Here is a 19,674-nt window from a genome sequence, read left to right as displayed (position 1 = left end):
TACACTGAAAAACTCGGGTAAAAGGGTTGATAAATGCCCCTCATAGTCCTCCATTGCCTTTACACATTTAACAGACATCAAATAAACAGCCACATTTTAATAGGGAGAGCTTATAAGCAGCAAGCAGGGTCCTAACACCACTTATCTCCCATGGGAACAGTGGATTTTATAAATACAGTCATAAATATTGGGACATCGACACAATTCTAAAATTTTTGGCTCTATACACCACCACAATGGATTTGAAATGAAACGAACAAGACGTGCTTTAACTCCAGACTGTCAGCTTTAATTTGAGGGTATTTACATCCAAATCAGGTGAACAGTGTAGGAATTACAACATTTGTAACATTTGACAATTGGCTTCTCAGCTGTTCCATGTCCAGGTGTGTGTTATTCCCTCATTATCCCAATTACAATGAGCAGATAAAAGGTCCAGAGTTCATTTCAAGTGTGCTATTTGCATTTGGAAAATGTTGCTGTCAACTCTCAGGATGAGATCCAAAGAGCTGTCACTATCAGTGAAGCAAGCCATCATTAGGCTGAAAAAACTAAACAAACCCATCAGAGAGATAATCAAAACATTAGGCATGGCCAAAACAACTGTTTGGAACATTCTTAAAAAGAAGGAACGCATCAGTGATCTCAGCAACACCAAAAGACCCGGAAGACCAAGGAAAACAACTGTGGAGGATGACCGAAGAATTCTTTCCCTGGTGAAGAAAACCCCCTTCACAATAGTTGGCCAAATGAAGAACACTCTCCAGGAGGTAGGTGTATGTGTGTCAAAGTCAACAATCAAGAGAAGACTTCACCAGAGTGAATACAGAGGGTTCACCACAAGATGGAAACCATTGGTGAACATCTAAAACATCTAAAAAAAGCCTTCACAGTTCTGGAACAACATCCTATGGACAGATGAGACCAAGATCAACTTGTACCAGAGTGATGGGAAGAGAAGAGTATGGAGAAGGAAAGGAACATGACCCTAAGTATACACCTCATCAGTGAAGCATGGTGGTGGTAGTGTCGTGGCATAGTGGGCATGTATGGCTGCCAATAGAACTGCTTCTCTTGTATTTATTGATGATGTGACTGCTGACAAAAGCAGCAGGATGAATTCTGAAGTGTTTCGGGCAATATCTGCTCATATTCAGCAAAATGCTTCAGAACTCATTGGACGGCGTTCACAGTGCAGATGGACAATGACCCAAAGCATACTGCAAAAACAACCAAAGAGTTTTTTAAGGGAAAGAAGTGGAATGTTATGCAATGGCCAAGTCAATCACCTGACCTGAATCAGATTTGAGAATGCATTTCACTTTCTGAAGACAAAACTGACGGGAAAATGCTCCAAGAACAAGCAGGGACTGAAGACGGTTGCAGTAGAGGCCTGGCAGAGCATCACCAGGGATGAAACCAGCAATGTTTGGTGATGTCTATGTGTTCGAGATTTCAGGCTGTAATTGACTGCAAAGGATTTGCAACCAAGTATTAAAAAGTGAAAGTTTGATTTATGATTATTATTCTGTCCATTTACTTTTTGTCCCTTAACAAGTGGGAGGCACATATGCAAACTGTTGTAATTCCTACACCGTTCACCTGGATGGATGTAAATACCCTCAAACTAAAGCTGACAATCTGCAGTTAAAGCACATCTTGTTCGTTTCATTTCAAATCCATTGTGGTGGTGTATAGAGCCAAAAATGTTAGAATTGTGTCGATGTCCCAATATTTATGGACCTGACTGTAGAGTATATATAATTTTAACTACAAAATAAGTCATCTAGCCCCAAAATGTTGTGTTGCATGACAAATACCAAACTGTTTTTCAAGAGACATGAAGACAAGAAGGCCACATTCACACAGCAGTATTGTTTCATTTATAAATGTTTTCATGTTTAAAGAGGTTTTCCAGTATAAAATAACATATCCCCTATCCACAGTGTCAGATCGCAGGGGGTCCGACCTGTGGGATCCCCAGCAATCTCCCAAATGGCGCCTCGGCTCTCCTCATGAATGGAAGCGTGTTGACCACTGCAAAAAGCTATGGCCAACACGCTCCCTCCATGTTTCTCTATTGGAGAGCCAGAGATACAGCATTAACCCTCTTGTGACCAAGCCCATTTTGGCCTTAAAGACCAGGCCAATTTTAGTTTTTTCCTCTTCCCCTTCTAAAAATCATAATCCTTTTAATTTTGCACCTATAGACTGTTACGCCGAGCGCTCCGGGTCCCCGCTCCTCCCCGGAGCGCTCGCTACACTCTCGTTACTGCAGCGCCCCGGTCAGATCCACTGACCGGGTGCGCTGCGATACCGCCTCCAGCCGGGATGCGATTCGCGATGCGGGTGGCGCCCGCTCGCGATGCGCACCCCGGCTCCCGTACCTGACTCGCTCTCCGTCGGTCCTGTCCCGGCGCGCGCGGCCCCGCTCCCTAGGGCCCGCGCGCGCCGGGTCTCTGCGATTTAAAGGGCCACTGCGCCGCTGATTGGCGCAGTGGTTCTAATTAGTGTGTTCACCTGTGCACTCCATATATATACCTCACTTCCCCTGCACTCCCTTGCCGGATCTTGTTGCCCTTGTGCCTAGTGAAAGCGTTCCCTTGTGTGTTCCTAGCCTGTGTTCCAGACCTCCTGCCGTTGCCCCTGACTACGATCCTTGCTGCCTGCCCCGACCTTCTGCTACGTCCGACCTTGCTTCTGTCTACTCCCTTGTACCGCGCCTATCTTCAGCAGTCAGAGAGGTTGAGCCGTTGCTAGTGGATACGACCTGGTCACTACCGCCGCAGCAAGACCATCCCGCTTTGCGGCGGGCTCTGGTGAATACCAGTAGTGACTTAGAACCGGTCCACTAGCACGGTCCACGCCAATCCCTCTCTGGCACAGAGGATCTACCTCCTGCCAGCCGGCATCGTGACAGTAGATCCGGCCATGGATCCCGCTGAAGTACCTCTGCCAGTTGTCGCTGACCTCACCACGGTGGTCGCCCAGCAGTCACAACAGATAGCGCAGCAAGGCCACCAGCTGTCTCAACTGACCGTGATGCTACAGCAGCTACTACCACAGCTTCAGCAATCATCTCCTCCGCCAGCTCCTGCACCTCCTCCGCAGCGAGTGGCCGCTTCAGGCCTACGACTATCCTTGCCGGATAAATTTGATGGGGACTCTAAGTTTTGCCGTGGCTTTCTTTCACAATGTTCTCTGCACTTGGAGATGATGTCGGACCAGTTTCCTACTGAAAGGTCTAAGGTGGCTTTCGTAGTCAGCCTTCTGTCTGGGAAAGCTCTGTCATGGGCCACACCGCTCTGGGACCGCAATGACCCCGTCACTGCCTCTGTACACTCCTTCTTCTCGGAAATTCGTAGTGTCTTTGAGGAACCTGCCCGAGCCTCCTCTGCTGAGACTGCCCTGCTGAACCTGGTCCAGGGTAATTCTTCCGTTGGCGAGTACGCCATACAATTCCGTACTCTTGCTTCTGAACTATCCTGGAATAATGAGGCCCTCTGCGCGACCTTTAAAAAAGGCCTATCCAGCAACATTAAAGATGTTCTGGCCGCACGAGAAATTCCTGCTAATCTACATGAACTCATTCATCTTGCCACTCGCATTGACATGCGTTTTTCCGAAAGGCGTCAGGAGCTCCGCCAGGATATGGACTTTGTTCGCACGAGGCGTTTTTTCTCCCCGGCTCCTCTCTCCTCTGGTCCTCTGCAATCCGTTCCTGTGCCTCCCGCCGTGGAGGCTATGCAAGTTGACCGGTCTCGCCTGACACCTCAAGAGAGGACACGACGCCGCATGGAGAATCTCTGCCTGTACTGTGCCGGTACCGAACACTTCCTGAAGGATTGTCCTATCCGTCCTCCCCGCCTGGAAAGACGCACGCAGACTCCGCACAAAAGTGAGACAGTCCTTGATGTCTACTCTGCTTCTCCACGTCTTACTGTGCCTGTGCGGATATCTTCCTCCATCTTCTCCTTCTCTACTATGGCCTTCTTGGATTCCGGATCTGCAGGAAACTTTTTTTTGGCCTCTCTCATCAACAGGTTCAACATCCCGGTAACCAGTCTCGCCAGGCCCCTCTACATCAATTGTGTTAACAATGAAAGATTGGACTGTACCATACGTTACCGCACGGAGCCCCTTCTAATGTGCATCGGACCTCATCAAGAAAAAATTGAGTTCTTGGTCCTCCCCAATTGCACTTCCGAAATTCTCCTTGGACTACCGTGGCTCCAACGCCATTCCCCAACCCTGGATTGGTCCACGGGGGAGATCAAGAGCTGGGGTACCTCTTGTTTCAAGGACTGCCTTAAACCGGTTCCCAGTACTCCCTGCCGTGACCCTGTGGTTCCCCCTGTAACCGGTCTCCCTAAGGCCTATATGGACTTTGCTGATGTGTTTTGCAAAAAACAAGCTGAGACTCTACCTCCTCACAGGCCTTATGACTGTCCTATTGACCTCCTCCCGGGCACTACTCCACCCCGGGGCAGAATTTATCCTCTGTCCGCCCCAGAGACTCTTGCTATGTCTGAGTACATCCAGGAAAATTTAAAAAAGGGGTTTATCCGCAAATCCTCCTCTCCTGCCGGAGCTGGATTTTTCTTTGTGTCCAAAAAAGATGGCTCCCTACGTCCTTGCATTGACTACCGCGGTCTTAATAAAATCTCGGTAAAGAACCGCTACCCTCTACCTCTTATCTCAGAACTCTTTGATCGCCTCCAAGGTGCCCACATCTTTACCAAACTGGACTTAAGAGGTGCTTATAATCTCATCCGCATCAGGGAGGGGGATGAATGGAAAACGGCATTTAACACTAGAGATGGACACTTTGAGTATCTGGTCATGCCCTTTGGCCTGTGCAATGCCCCTGCCGTCTTCCAAGACTTTGTTAATGAAATTTTTCGTGATCTCTTATATTCCTGTGTTGTTGTGTATCTGGACGATATTCTGATTTTTTCTGCCAACCTAGAAGAACACCGCCAGCATGTCCGCATGGTTCTTCAGAGACTTCGTGACAATCAACTTTATGCCAAAATGGAGAAATGTCTGTTTGAATGTCAATCTCTTCCTTTCCTAGGATACTTGGTCTCTGGCCAGGGACTACAAATGGATCCAGACAAACTCTCTGCCTTCTTAGATTGGCCACGCCCCTCTGGACTCCGTGCTATCCAACGTTTTTTGGGGTTCGCCAATTATTACAGACAATTTATTCCACATTTTTCCACCATTGTGGCTCCTATCGTGGCTTTAACCAAGAAGAATGCCAATCCTAAGTCCTGGTCTCCTCAAGCGGAAGACGCCTTTAAACGGCTCAAGTCGGCCTTTTCTTCTGCTCCTGTGCTCTCCAGACCTGACCCATCTAAACCCTTCCTATTGGAGGTTGATGCCTCCTCAGTAGGAGCTGGAGCGGTTCTTCTACAAAAAAATTCTTCCGGGCATGCTGTTACCTGTGGTTTTTTTTCTAGGACCTTCTCTCCGGCGGAGAGGAACTACTCCATCGGGGATCGAGAGCTACTGGCCATTAAATTAGCACTTGTGGAATGGAGGCATCTGCTGGAGGGATCTAAATTTCCAGTTATTATTTACACCGATCACAAGAATCTCTCCTATCTCCAGTCTGCCCAACGGCTGAATCCTCGCCAGGCCAGGTGGTCTCTGTTCTTTGCCCGGTTTCATTTTGAAATTCACTTTCGCCCTGCCGATAAGAACATCAGGGCCGATGCTCTCTCTCGTTCCTCGGATGCCTCGGAAGTAGAGCTCTCTCCGCAACACATCATTCCTCCTGACTGCCTGATCTCCACTTCTCCAGCCTCCATCAGGCAAACTCCTCCAGGGAAGACCTTCGTCTCTCCACGCCAACGCCTCGGAATCCTCAAATGGGGTCACTCCTCCCATCTCGCAGGCCATGCGGGCATCAAAAAATCCGTGCAACTCATCTCTCGTTTCTATTGGTGGCCGACTCTGGAGACGGATGTTGTTGATTTTGTGCGGGCCTGCACTGTCTGTGCCCGGGACAAGACTCCTCGCCAGAAGCCTGCTGGTCTCCTTCACCCTCTGCCTGTCCCCGAACAGCCTTGGTCTCTGATTGGTATGGACTTTATTACAGACTTACCCCCATCCCGTGGCAACACTGTTGTTTGGGTGGTTGTTGATCGATTTTCCAAGATGGCACATTTTATTCCTCTTCCTGGTCTTCCTTCAGCGCCTCAGTTGGCAAAACAATTTTTTGTACACATTTTTCGTCTTCACGGGTTGCCCACGCAGATCGTCTCGGATAGAGGCGTCCAATTCGTGTCAAAATTCTGGAGGGCTCTCTGTAAACAACTCAAGATTAAATTAAACTTTTCTTCTGCTTATCATCCTCAATCCAATGGGCAAGTAGAAAGAATTAACCAGGTCCTGGGTGATTATTTACGGCATTTTGTTTCCTCCCGCCAGGATGACTGGGCAGATCTTCTACCATGGGCCGAATTCTCGTATAACTTCAGAGTCTCTGAATCTTCTTCCAAATCCCCATTTTTCGTGGTGTACGGCAGTCACCCTCTTCCCCCCCCTCCCTACTCCCTTGCCCTCTGGTTTGCCCGCTGTGGATGAAATAACTCGTGATCTTTCCACCATATGGAAAGAGACCCAAAATTCTCTCTTACAGGCTTCATCACGCATGAAGAAGTTTGCTGATAAGAAAAGAAGAGCTCCCCCAATTTTTTCTCCCGGAGACAAGGTATGGCTCTCCGCTAAATATGTCCGCTTCCGTGTTCCCAGCTACAAATTGGGACCACGCTATCTTGGTCCTTTCAAAGTTTTGTGCCAGATTAACCCTGTCTCTTACAAACTTCTTCTTCCTCCTTCTCTTCGTATTCCTAATGCCTTTCATGTCTCTCTTCTTAAACCACTCATCCTCAACCGTTTCTCTCCTAAACTTATTTCTCCCACTCCTGTCTCCGGTTCTTCGGACATCTATCCTGTAAAGGAGATACTGGCCTCCAAAAAGGTCAGAGGGAAAACCTTTTTTTTGGTTGACTGGGAGGGCTGTGGTCCTGAAGAGAGATCCTGGGAACCTGAGGACAATATCCTAGATAAAAGTCTGGTCCTCAGGTTCTCAGGCTCAAAGAAGAGGGGGAGACCCAAGGGGGGGGGGGGGTACTGTTACGCCGAGCGCTCCGGGTCCCCGCTCCTCCCCGGAGCGCTCGCTACACTCTCGTTACTGCAGCGCCCCGGTCAGATCCACTGACCGGGTGCGCTGCGATACCGCCTCCAGCCGGGATGCGATTCGCGATGCGGGTGGCGCCCGCTCGCGATGCGCACCCCGGCTCCCGTACCTGACTCGCTCTCCGTCGGTCCTGTCCCGGCGCGCGCGGCCCCGCTCCCTAGGGCGCACGCGCCGGGTCTCTGCGATTTAAAGGGCCACTGCGCCGCTGATTGGCGCAGTGGTTCTAATTAGTGTGTTCACCTGTGCACTCCATATATATACCTCACTTCCCCTGCACTCCCTCGCCGGATCTTGTTGCCATTGTGCCAGTGAAAGCGTTCCCTTGTGTGTTCCTAGCCTGTGTTCCAGACCTCCTGCCGTTGCCCCTGACTACGATCCTTGCTGCCTGCCCCGACCTTCTGCTACGTCCGACCTTGCTTCTGTCTACTCCCTTGTACCGCGCCTATCTTCAGCAGTCAGAGAGGTTGAGCCGTTGCTAGTGGATACGACCTGGTCACTACCGCCGCAGCAAGACCATCCCGCTTTGCGGCGGGCTCTGGTGAATACCAGTAGTGACTTAGAACCGGTCCACTAGCACGGTCCACGCCAATCCCTCTCTGGCACAGAGGATCCACCTCCTGCCAGCCGGCATCGTGACATAGACCCATAAAAGGTCTTGTTTTTTGTGTCACCAATTGCACTTTGTAATGACATGACTTATTTTATAACTTAATCTGCAGCAATACTAAAAAAAAAAGTTATTTGTGGGGTAAAAGAACAAAAAAAAAACACAATTTTGTAACTTTTGGGGGCCTCCAGTTCTACGCAGTGGACTTTTCAGTAAAAATGAAACCTTTTATTCTGTAGGTCTATACGTTTACAAGGATACCCAATTTATGTAGGTTTTATTTTATTGTACTTCTTAAAAAGAAATCCAAGCTACATACACCAAAATTTGTATGTTTAAAATTGTCATCTTCTGACCTCTATAACTTTTTTATTTTTCCACATACAGACTTTATGAGGGCCGTAGTCTGTAGTTTTTCTTGGCACTGTTTTTGTTTTGATGGGACTTTTTGATCATTTTTTTACGGCATATGAAGTGACCAAAAATGCACAATTTTGGACTTTATTGTTTTAATAGATCGGACATTTACGCTTGTGACGGTACCACATATGATTATTTTTTATTTTATTTAAAAAAGGGGGGATTTAAAAAGTTTTTCTTAGGAAGGGGTTAATTCACTTTTATTCACTATGGGGGCTATACCATGCAATCTTCTGATTGCATATACTGATCAATGCTATATAGCATAGTATTGATCAGTGTAATCTGTGCTCTGCTGTTCCAGCCTGCAGAGCCTGGCTGGGGACATCAGAGCACCAATTGGACAGTGAGGAGGCAGGTAAGGGCCCTCCCACCATCCTCTTAGCTGATCGGGACATCGCGGTTTCACCGCAATGGTCCTGATCAGCTCCAATGAGCTGCTGGGATACTTTTTCTTTCGTTTTAGATGCCACAATCAACTTTGCTAGCAGCTTCTAAAGGGTTAATGCTGGGCATCGGCCGATCAGCAGTGCCTGGCATTAACCCTGGGTCCTGGCTGCTGATAGCAGTCGGGACCCACAGAGTTTGAAGCGTGCTCAGCTCGTGGGCATGCTTCAAACCCCAGTAATGGGCCCTGGTCCAGGTACGCCCTTGGTCCTCAAGTACTACGATGCAAGGCTGTCACAAAAAGGTTAATCCAAACATTACCCTCACCCAACACCACAATAAACAGATAATAACAAAATCCTTTTTTTTTTTTCTTTGCTCTGGCTAATTTATATCCTTTCATTCTCTCGACTAGAATAAGATATTCTTTACACAATGGACAAGTTTTCCTTATCAAATCATTTAGGCATAACCATCAGTTTAGCATATGCCAATAGTCCCAGCAACAGACTCCTTTCCAAAGTTTGACACTTCCCCAAGTAAAACTTTCTAATCCTTTTCCATAACAGGAATACCCAGAGTGGACCGCCCACCAGCTTGTTTTACATCCAATTAATTAAATAATCTATAGAGAATTTTCAGCTGTACACTTTTGTGCATAGCATTGACTGAGGTGTTTTACAATATTATATACAAAGTTCCCCCACATTTTATCCAACGCTTCCACCTTTACTTTATATAAATCACTGTACAGCTCCTGGACTAACATTTTCTATATGATGTAATGGGGGAGATTTATCAAAACCAGTCCGGAGGAAAAGTTGCTGAGTTGCCCATAGCAACTAATCAGATTGATTATTTCATTTTTCAGAGGCCTTTTCAAAAAGAAGAAGCGATCTAATTGGTTGCTATGGGCAACTCAGCAACTTTTCCTCTGGGCATATTTTTGATAAATCGTCCCCATTTTCCCCATTGTCTTGAACAAAAATCATACTGCTACATGTGAATAAATCATGACAATTTTCCCCTCTTTAGTGTTTTTAAACGCATTATAGAATTGCAGATATTTACATTTTTGTCTTTCCAATATCCCATAAACCTTTTTTTTATATCTTAAAATTTTAATATCCCACCCAGCAAAAATAAGTGACTCCTAACAGCACTTATCTCCTGTGGGAACAGTGGATTGTTTGTATAAAATATATATGATTTTAACTATGCGACAGAACAAGTCATTTAGCCCAAAAATTCAGAGACAAGAAGGAAAAAGAGACCAAAAGGAAAAAGTGACAAGAAGGGGAAAAAATGTATGTAGCTGATTTGAGCTGGAGTGACACAGGTTGGTTCATTGTTCCTTTAACTTCTGGAATACATCAGCGTGTGACAGTCAGGGGCGTTACTATAGGGGGTGCACAGGTAGCAGTTGCATTTGGCTCTGGTGCCTAAGGGGCCCCACAGGCATCTCTGTCTAATAAGAAAACACCAGTAGTATAAATGGTGCACAGTAGACACGGGGCCTTGTTACAGATTTTGCATTGGGGCCCTGAAGCTACAAGTTACGCCCCTGGTGACATATGTATATCTGAGTTTCCTGTGACTGTCATGTAAAAAAATATCAAGAAGTCATAAGGGGACAAAAGTCTTGGTTGCATGACTGCTACAAAAATCTGTATGTAGCCAAACATTTAAAGTATTTACTTTTGAATTGTTGCAATGTAAAGACATTTGCACACAGCTGTATTATTATTTTTATTTTTATCTTTATATATTTTGTTCATATTTAACCCCTTAAGCATAATTTTTTTTTTATCTGACATGTGTCTCTTTAAGTGGTATTAAAGGAGTTATCAAGAAAAAAAAAATTATTTTTATATATCAACTGGCTCCAGAAAGTTAAACAGATTTGTAAATTACTTCTATTACGCAGCTCACAGAAAAACAGATTACGAGGTTAACTGAGAAATTCTCTCACCCAAGAGAACAAGAAAAATGAAATTAGAAAAAAGAAGCTACTCAGTCCTCAGCAAACTAACCCAAAATTAGGTAATATGATGGATGCATGGTTCAAAAATTTTGAAAAAATGCAAGTTTACAAATCTAAATGTAATTTATTATATGCATAAAATCAATACAGCAAATGTGTGAATAATATATATATAAATCAGCCGCAGGGCCCTACAGCTGTGTATAATATAAAATATATTATAACATATATATATATATATATATATATATATATACCTGGAGAGAAAAAAAATAAGTATATAGTATTGTAGACAAATTGTATAAAAGAATAATAACATAAAATATTAAATTGACTAGGACCGGTCCTGCAAAATCAAATGGAAAAAAAATATATGGCACAAGACCTGCAGGTACAAATTGTAGAAACAAGTCCTATTATAACAAAGTAACAGTTCTCAATTGTTTCATGAAGTTGTTGCCAATCCTGTAGATGAATAAACTGTAACAAAAAAGTCCCAGTAGAAAAATGGTAAGAATAATGGTAAAAATAAATCTTGTATAGTGAATGGCAGCAAGCCAAGTTCCATATGAGGAGCACCAGAAATAGGGTTAACACATCAAGTTATCTATCACATTAGGAGCTTGGCAGTCCGCCTGTTGGCGTTTGCCGGTAAGTGCTGGTAGTGATATTATTTTTTTATGTTGTGTACTGCATGTTAAAAATTAGGTTATCTTTATTCTGTGGGACAGTACCCAATTTATATAGCCTTTTATGTAAATTTAAATATCTCACCCTGAGAAAATAAATGACCTATAAATTTAATACCTATATTCATCCAACATTTACAATATAGCATTTTTACAAACTCCTCACAATTCAAATTATATCATTAAGGAGAATAAATGAAGCTACCATTCACCCTACATTCTTATTTTTTTCATTTCAAATCCCACCTTTGCAAATAGCTTATTAAACGCGAGTTGTCTACTTTGTCCACTCCCCACTCTTCCACTTCCCAATAATTCAAAAAAGTCAATGATTGCTTATTGTTCAATTTTTAGGATATATCCAATAATTCTATTATGTTTCCAAACTTTAATATTTTTAAAGCTCCATTGCTATGAAGTACATCTTAAAGTTCGGCAAGCAGTATTACAGTCAGTATTTTGTTTCAGTATTTGTAAGCCAAAACTAGCAGTGAGTCCAAAACACAGAACAGCTACAAATGTTTGCATTACACTTTGCTCTCGGCAGGCTTCAATTCTGGTTTTGGCTTAGAAATACTAAGAGAAATACTGTGTGAGGCCTCGCTCACATGGCTGATTCTGTGCTGAATATCTGCCCCAAAAACACAGATAGATATTTCACACATTTGAATGATCACGCAGGCGCTAGGACCGCTTGGAAATGCACCATCTCATAGACGGCAATGCATTTTCGATCAGAATCCGCAGAAAAAATAGACATGACTATTGTTTCTGCAGCTGTCCAAATCAGGATTTCCGTGGCGGAAACCACAGAAAATTCCACTGTGTGGACAGTGCAGCAGAACCCCATCGAAACCAATGGGACTCTGCTGCAGAAGAATGTACTTGTTGAATTTTTTTGTGGACATTCTGCCAAGTGAGCATGGCCTGAAAGTGATCAGCCATAATATAGATGCCTTTTTGGGCCATTATCATGGTCAAAAACATACAGTATTCACTTCCCATGGTTCTTCAGAATCAGAGCTGATTCGCCAATGGCTTACATATTATACTTACTTGAAAAAGGCCTTACTTTCCTTTAGGAAGATGGAAAACCTTTCCTAGAAGACATATAGTAAGCACAGTATATAAGAAGATCATGTACTCAATAAAAACTAATGGCCACTAAAAACAAAGGTCTGTAGCCTGTCAACACACCCCTGTAATGACCACAGAGAATTCTGCTTCCTTATGATATTCTGCAGATCACTCCTTCTATATCCTGGTTTGCTTCTAGCACTATAAGGAATTCAGCTAATGTAGTTCCCCATGGCTATATTCACACGTGGGATTTGTTACAGAAATTTCTTCAGCAAAAAATTTGTTATTCTCAACTAGTGTTTTACATATTAAAATTCAACAAGCCCCATGCAAATTCAGAAATATCTGCAACAGATATGTCATGTATAAATATTCTGAAATTCTTACTAAGTAGCGCCAAACCAAATAGAAAGTGGTAGAAAGTAATTGTTGATGTATTGTGGGATACTTTGTTTATTATTTGCAAGTGAATTGACTACTGGGTTGGGCTTGTAATAGAAGAGCAGCCACAATGTAAAATTGCCGTATTTTTCGCCCTATAGGACGCACCGGCGTATAACACGCACCCAATTTTTAGGTGCAAAATCTAAAAAATTTAAGATTTTGAACCCAATAGTGGTCTTCAACCTGCGGAACTTCAGATGTTGCAAAACTACAACTCCCAGCCGTTCGCTGTCCGGGCATGCTGGGAGTTGTAGTTTTAATTTAGCCAAACAACAACATGGCAAACATTAAGCGCCGTATGTAGGTCCCGGGGGTACCAATATATAGCCAAAAACAAAGAGACCCACAATACTAATATTATTTCAAAAAGTATGACAATCTTTATTAGACAATATAAAACAAACAATTAAAAATAATTAAAAGGCAGAGGATGACCTTAGGCAGGAGACAACAAGTGCCAGTGAACCTGACGAAGCCCATACGCGAAACGTGCGTTGGGGTGTTGGTGCTTGGTGTTCCTGGCTTGTGGGTATATGACAGGTAGTCTCTTTAGGTATTACTAATTTTGGGTCCCTATTTATGTCTGTTATACTGCATTGCTGCTCCCTATGTTATACTGATGTATGTTAGATGTTATATCTATATTGTACTATATTATGAGTTTGCAGCCGTGCCAGTTTTATATTGTATATGCTCTCGACTGAATACCTACATTACCCATACCAGGTTCACTGGCACTTGTTGTCTCCTGCCTAAGGTCATCCTCTGCCTTTTAATTATTTTTAATTGTTTGTTTTATATTGTCTAATAAAGATTGTCATACTTTTTGAAATAATATTAGTATTGTGGGTCTCTTTGTTTTTGGCTATATATGAGTTGTAGTTTTGCAAGATCTGGAGGTCCGCAGATTGAAGACCACTGCATAGGAGGTAATACTCACGTGTCCCCGCCGCTCCGGACCCGTCACCGCTGCCCTGAATGTCGCTCCATCACTGTCGCCGTGTCCCCGTCGCTCCGGAACGTCTCTGCTGCCGGCCGGGTATCCTCGCTCTCCGTCGCCGTCATCACGTCGTTACACACGCCGACGCACGTACGTGATGACGTGATGACGAGGAAGGAGAGCGCCGGCCATACAGGGGATGCCTTAACGGAGAAGACACCGAGGAGGCAGGTAAGGTCGGCTATTCAGTCGGGCTGTTCGGGACCGCCGCGGTGAAATCGCGGCGGTCCCGAACAGCCCGACTGAACAGCCGGGTTAGTGTCACTTTTCCTTCAGACGCGGCGGTCAGCTTTGATCACCGCGTCTGAAGGGTTAATACAGGGCATCACTGGGATCGGTGATGTCCTGTATTAGCCGCGGGTCCCGGCCGTTGATGGCCGCAGGGACAGCCGCGATAGGGGTGTATTCACCATATAAGACGCACCGACTTTTTCCCCCCAGTTTTGGGGAAGAAAAAGTGCGTCTTATACGGCGAAAAATACAGTAGGTGTTTCAGACAGGGCCATAGCATAAGTGACATACCTTTAGTACTGTTCATTCGCCCTTTATTAAATATCTCTTATTAAAGGGGTTATCCACCAGAAGTGTTTTTTTTTGTTGTTTTTTTTTAAGCATGCCCATAGCTTAGGACATAAAAAATAAACCTTTACTCACCTTCAAGGCTCTGGTGTTTTGCTCTGGTTCCTGGTGCAGTCTTCTTCCAGCTTCTGGGAGTTGCCAGTCTCACTGCGGCGCAGCTCATCGCCGACCACAGCAATGCCTTGCCTTAGCTGGCGATAGGCTGAGCGCAGTGTGATGTATTGTGCCCGGGACTCAGGGGGAGATTTATCAAAACCTGTGCAGAGAAAAAGTTGCCCAGTTGCCCATAGCAACCAATCAGATCACTTCTTTCATTTTGCAGAGGCCTTGTCAAAAATATAAGAAGGGATCTGATTGGTTGCTATGGGTAACTAGGCAACTTTTCCTCTGCACAGGTTTTGATAAATCTCCCCCTCAGTCTTCATCCTAGTGCACGGGCCTAATACATGATACTGCAGCTCCACCAATCGCCAGCTGGGAGGAGACATTGCTGTGGTCAACGATTGTCCGACGATTGGATGTGACTGGCAGAAGCAGAAAGAAGACCGCACTGGGAGACCAGAGCAGAACATTGGAGGTACTGAAGGAGTAACGGAGGTGCTAGAGGTTTATTTTTTGTGTACTACACTATGGACATACTTTTGAACAGAAGCCGTCTCGCCAAATACCCCTTTAAGCGGAACCAATATAGTATTAATATAATAGGCCTTGTTTATCAAAATTGGAGTCTATCAGGTTTTTGGCAGGGTGTCCATCATTTGAGCATGCTACGCTATTATGTCTGGTATTTTTGACAAATGTAATGGAGGCACAAAATGAAGGTCAACTGCAGAAATAATTACTAACCATACTACAGCCGCAACCTGCAATCCTCTTGTGGATAAACTAAAACAAGCTTAGATTACCATAGGGTTTTATGTTGATGTAAATTTAGTTTAGTTAAGCTGCATCATTTTAGCTGTCTGAATGCAGCCTAAGTCTATCTAAGGCTAGTTTCACACCGGCATATGACAGACGCAGATATTATGGCTGCAAGTCTCCGCCTAAGCAATATCTGTCGACCCAAACTACTAAGAGAAAAAGATGCAACTAAAAAACAAGACATGTTTACTAAAGCATTTTTGTGCAGGTAAAATCCAACAAAGTGGGTGAAAAAAATTTGACACCAAGAGCATGTGGACATTGACTGACATTGACTCAACTATCATGAACCCCCAAGTCAAGAAAAAAACACAAAAAATAATTTTAGGTATAGTGTTTTGTATTTCCCTATTGACTTCCAGTGAACATCTGTCTGCAGTCTCACCAAGCACTTCCAGGTGGTGTTTTCTTTCCGACATTTTTCAGAAAAATGCTTTGTGTGAAAACACCCTCATAAAGCAGTTTTTTTGCAATCTTTTTAAAGCATCGTTTACAGTAGTAGATTTTACATGCTTTTATTCCTTTTTGTTTAAAAATAAAATTTTAAAAGAGTAGATTACATGCGTTACTAATACCCCTTTGCTTTAGAAACAGTTTGGGAGCTGTCTTTTTTCCAATATCTGTTCCATTTAGAATGAATTGTAAGAATGGAAACAACAGCTACCTTAGGTTTGTTACACCGAGCGCTCCGGGTCCCCGCTCCTCCCCGGAGCGCTCGCTACACTCTCCCCGCTGCAGCGCTCCGGTCAGATCCACTGACCCGGGGCGCTGCGATTCCGCTTCCAGCCGGGATGCGATTCGCGATGCGGGTAGCGCCCGCTCGCGATGCGCACCCCGGCTCCCGTACCTGACTCGCTCTCCCTCGGTCCTGTCCCGGCGCGCGCGGCCCCGCTCCCTAGGGCGCGCGCGCGCCGGGTCTTTGCGATTTAAAGGGCCACTGCGCCGCTGATTGGCGCAGTGATTCCAATTAGTGTCTTCACCTGTGCACTTCCCTATATCACCTCACTTCCCCTGCACTTCCTTGCCGGATCTTGTTGCCATTGTGCCAGTGAAAGCGTTTCCTGTGTGTTCCTAGCCTGTGTTCCAGACCTCCTGCCGTTGCCCCTGACTACGATCCTTGCTGCCTGCCCCGACCTTCTGCTACGTCCGACCTTGCTTCTGTCTACTCCCTTGTACCGCGCCTATCTTCAGCAGCCTGAGAGGTGAGCCGTTGCTAGTGGATACGACCTGGTCACTACCGCCGCAGCAAGACCATCCCGCTTTGCGGCGGGCTCTGGTGAAAACCAGTAGTGACTTAGAACCGGTCCACTAGCACGGTCCACGCCAATCCCTCTCTGGCACAGAGGATCCACTACCTGCCAGCCGGCATCGTGACAGTAGATCCGGCCATGGATCCCGCTGAAGTTCCTCTGCCAGTTGTCGCTGACCTCACCACGGTGGTCGCCCAGCAGTCACAACAGATAGCGCAACAAGGCCAACAGCTGTCTCAACTGACCGTTATGCTACAGCAGTTACTACCACAGCTTCAGCAGTCATCTCCTCCGCCAGCTCCTGCACCTCCTCCGCAGCGAGTGGCCGCTCCTGGTCTACGCCTATCCTTGCCGGATAAATTTGATGGGGACTCTAAGTTTTGCCGTGGCTTTCTTTCCCAATGTTCCCTGCATCTGGAGATGATGTCGGACCTGTTTCCCACTGAAAGGTCTAAGGTGGCTTTCGTAGTCAGCCTTCTGTCTGGAAAAGCCCTGTCTTGGGCCACACCGCTCTGGGACCGCAATGACCCCGTCACTGCCTCCATACACTCCTTCTTCTCGGAAATCCGAAGTGTCTTTGAGGAACCTGCCCGAGCCTCTTCTGCTGAGACTGCCCTGTTGAACCTGGTCCAGGGTAATTCTTCCGTTGGCGAGTATGCCGTACAATTCCGTACTCTTGCTTCAGAATTATCCTGGAACAATGAGGCCCTCTGCGCGACCTTTAAAAAAGGCCTATCCAGCAACATTAAAGATGTTCTGGCCGCACGAGAAATGCCTGCTAATCTTCATGAACTTATTCACCTAGCCACTCGCATTGACATGCGTTTTTCCGAAAGGCGTCAGGAGCTCCGCCAAGATATGGACTCTGTTCGCACGAGGCGTTTCTTCTCCTCGGCTCCTCTCTCCTCTGGTCCCCTGCAATCTGTTCCTGTGCCTCCCGCCGTGGAGGCTATGCAGGTCGACCGGTCTCGCCTGACACCTCAAGAGAGGACACGACGCCGCATGGAGAACCTCTGCCTGTACTGTGCTAGTACCGAACACTTCCTGAGGGATTGTCCTATCCGTCCTCCCCGCCTGGAAAGACGTACGCTGACTCCGCACAAAGGTGAGACAATCCTTGATGTCTACTCTGCTTCTCCACGTCTTACTGTGCCTGTGCGGATGTCTGCCTCTGCCTTCTCCTTCTCTACAGTGGCCTTCTTGGACTCTGGATCTGCAGGAAATTTTATTTTGGCCTCTCTCGTCAACAGGTTCAACATCCCAGTGACCAGTCTCGCCAGACCCCTTTACATCAATTGTGTAAACAATGAAAGATTGGACTGTACCATACGTTTCCGCACGGAGCCCCTTCTAATGAGCATCGGATCTCATCACGAGAGGATTGAACTTTTGGTCCTCCCCAATTGCACCTCGGAAATTCTCCTTGGACTTCCCTGGCTTCAACTTCATTCCCCAACCCTGGATTGGTCCACTGGGGAGATCAAGAGTTGGGGGCCCTCTTGTTCCAAGGACTGTCTAAAACCGGTTCCCAGTAACCCTTGCCGTGACTCTGTGGTTCCTCCAGTAACCGGTCTCCCTAAGGCCTATATGGACTTCGCGGATGTTTTCTGCAAAAAACAAGCGGAGACTCTACCTCCTCACAGGCCTTATGATTGTCCTATCGACCTCCTCCCGGGCACTACTCCACCCCGGGGCAGAATTTATCCTCTCTCTGCCCCAGAGACTCTTGCCATGTCTGAATACGTCCAGGAAAATTTAAAAAAGGGCTTTATCCGTAAATCCTCCTCTCCTGCCGGAGCCGGATTTTTCTTTGTGTCCAAAAAAGATGGCTCCCTACGTCCTTGCATTGACTACCGCGGTCTTAATAAAATCACGGTTAAGAACCGCTACCCCCTACCCCTCATCTCTGAACTCTTTGATCGCCTCCAAGGTGCCCACATCTTTACTAAATTGGACTTAAGAGGCGCCTATAACCTCATCCGCATCAGAGAGGGGGATGAGTGGAAAACAGCATTTAACACCAGAGATGGACACTTTGAGTATCTGGTCATGCCCTTTGGCCTGTGCAATGCCCCTGCTGTCTTCCAAGACTTTGTTAATGAAATTTTTCGTGATCTGTTATACTCCTGTGTTGTTGTATATCTGGATGATATCCTAATTTTTTCGGCCAATCTAGAAGAACACCGCCAGCATGTCCGTATGGTTCTTCAGAGACTTCGTGACAATCAACTCTATGCTAAAATTGAGAAATGTCTGTTTGAATGCCAATCTCTTCCTTTTCTAGGATATTTGGTCTCTGGCCAGGGACTACAAATGGATCCAGACAAACTCTCTGCCGTCTTAGATTGGCCACGCCCCTCCGGACTCCGTGCTATCCAACGCTTTTTGGGGTTCGCCAATTATTACAGGCAATTTATTCCACATTTTTCTACCCTTGTGGCTCCTATCGTGGCTTTAACCAAAAAAAATGCCGATCCCAAGTCCTGGCCTCCTCAAGCGGAAGACGCCTTTAAACGACTCAAGTCTGCCTTTTCTTCGGCTCCCGTGCTCTCCAGACCTGACCCTTCCAAACCCTTCCTACTGGAGGTTGATGCCTCCTCAGTGGGAGCTGGAGCTGTTCTTCTACAGAAAAATTCTTCCGGGCATGCCGTCACTTGTGGTTTTTTTTCTAGGACCTTCTCTCCGGCGGAGAGGAACTACTCCATCGGGGATCGAGAGCTTCTAGCCATTAAATTAGCACTTGAGGAATGGAGGCATCTGCTGGAGGGATCAAGATTTCCAGTTATTATTTACACCGACCACAAGAACCTCTCCTACCTCCAGTCTGCCCAACGGCTGAATCCTCGCCAGGCCCGGTGGTCTCTGTTCTTTGCCCGGTTTAATTTTGAGATTCACTTTCGTCCTGCCGATAAGAACATTAGGGCCGATGCTCTCTCTCGTTCCTCGGATGCCTCAGAAGTTGAACTCTCTCCGCAACACATCATTCCACCTGACTGCCTGATCTCCACTTCTCCTGCCTTCATCAGGCAAACTCCTCCAGGAAAGACCTTTGTTTCTCCACGCCAACGCCTCGGAATCCTCAAATGGGGTCACTCCTCCCATC

At 45.9% G+C, this 19,674-nt stretch overlaps 1 protein-coding gene across 2 annotated transcripts in view; it reads right to left on the bottom strand.

Annotated features, from left to right (window-relative positions):
• IQGAP1 (IQ motif containing GTPase activating protein 1) overlaps positions 1–14,601 on the bottom strand; it is a 260,950-nt gene extending 246,349 nt beyond the window's left edge. Inside the window, exons 1-2 of one of the 2 annotated variants that reach the window (XM_056572118.1) lie at positions 14,476–14,525; positions 12,354–12,397 (exon numbers count right to left, since the gene is read on the bottom strand). Coding sequence is in view for 1 of the 2 variants with exons in the window: in XM_056572114.1 (XP_056428089.1) it covers positions 14,476–14,563 (88 nt within the window). In the remaining variant the exon portion in view is untranslated. Of the gene's footprint in view, positions 1–12,353; positions 12,398–14,475 lie in introns of both variants that reach the window. The other variant, XM_056572114.1, reaches the window with a different exon arrangement.
• Positions 14,602–19,674: the final 5,073 nt, after the last annotated feature.

Source organism: Hyla sarda, chromosome 4, assembly GCF_029499605.1.
Source record: "Hyla sarda isolate aHylSar1 chromosome 4, aHylSar1.hap1, whole genome shotgun sequence".
Classification (NCBI taxonomy): domain Eukaryota; kingdom Metazoa; phylum Chordata; class Amphibia; order Anura; family Hylidae; genus Hyla; species Hyla sarda.
Note: the sequence above shows the minus strand (reverse complement) of the source record. Positions and strands in the feature narration are given on the sequence as shown.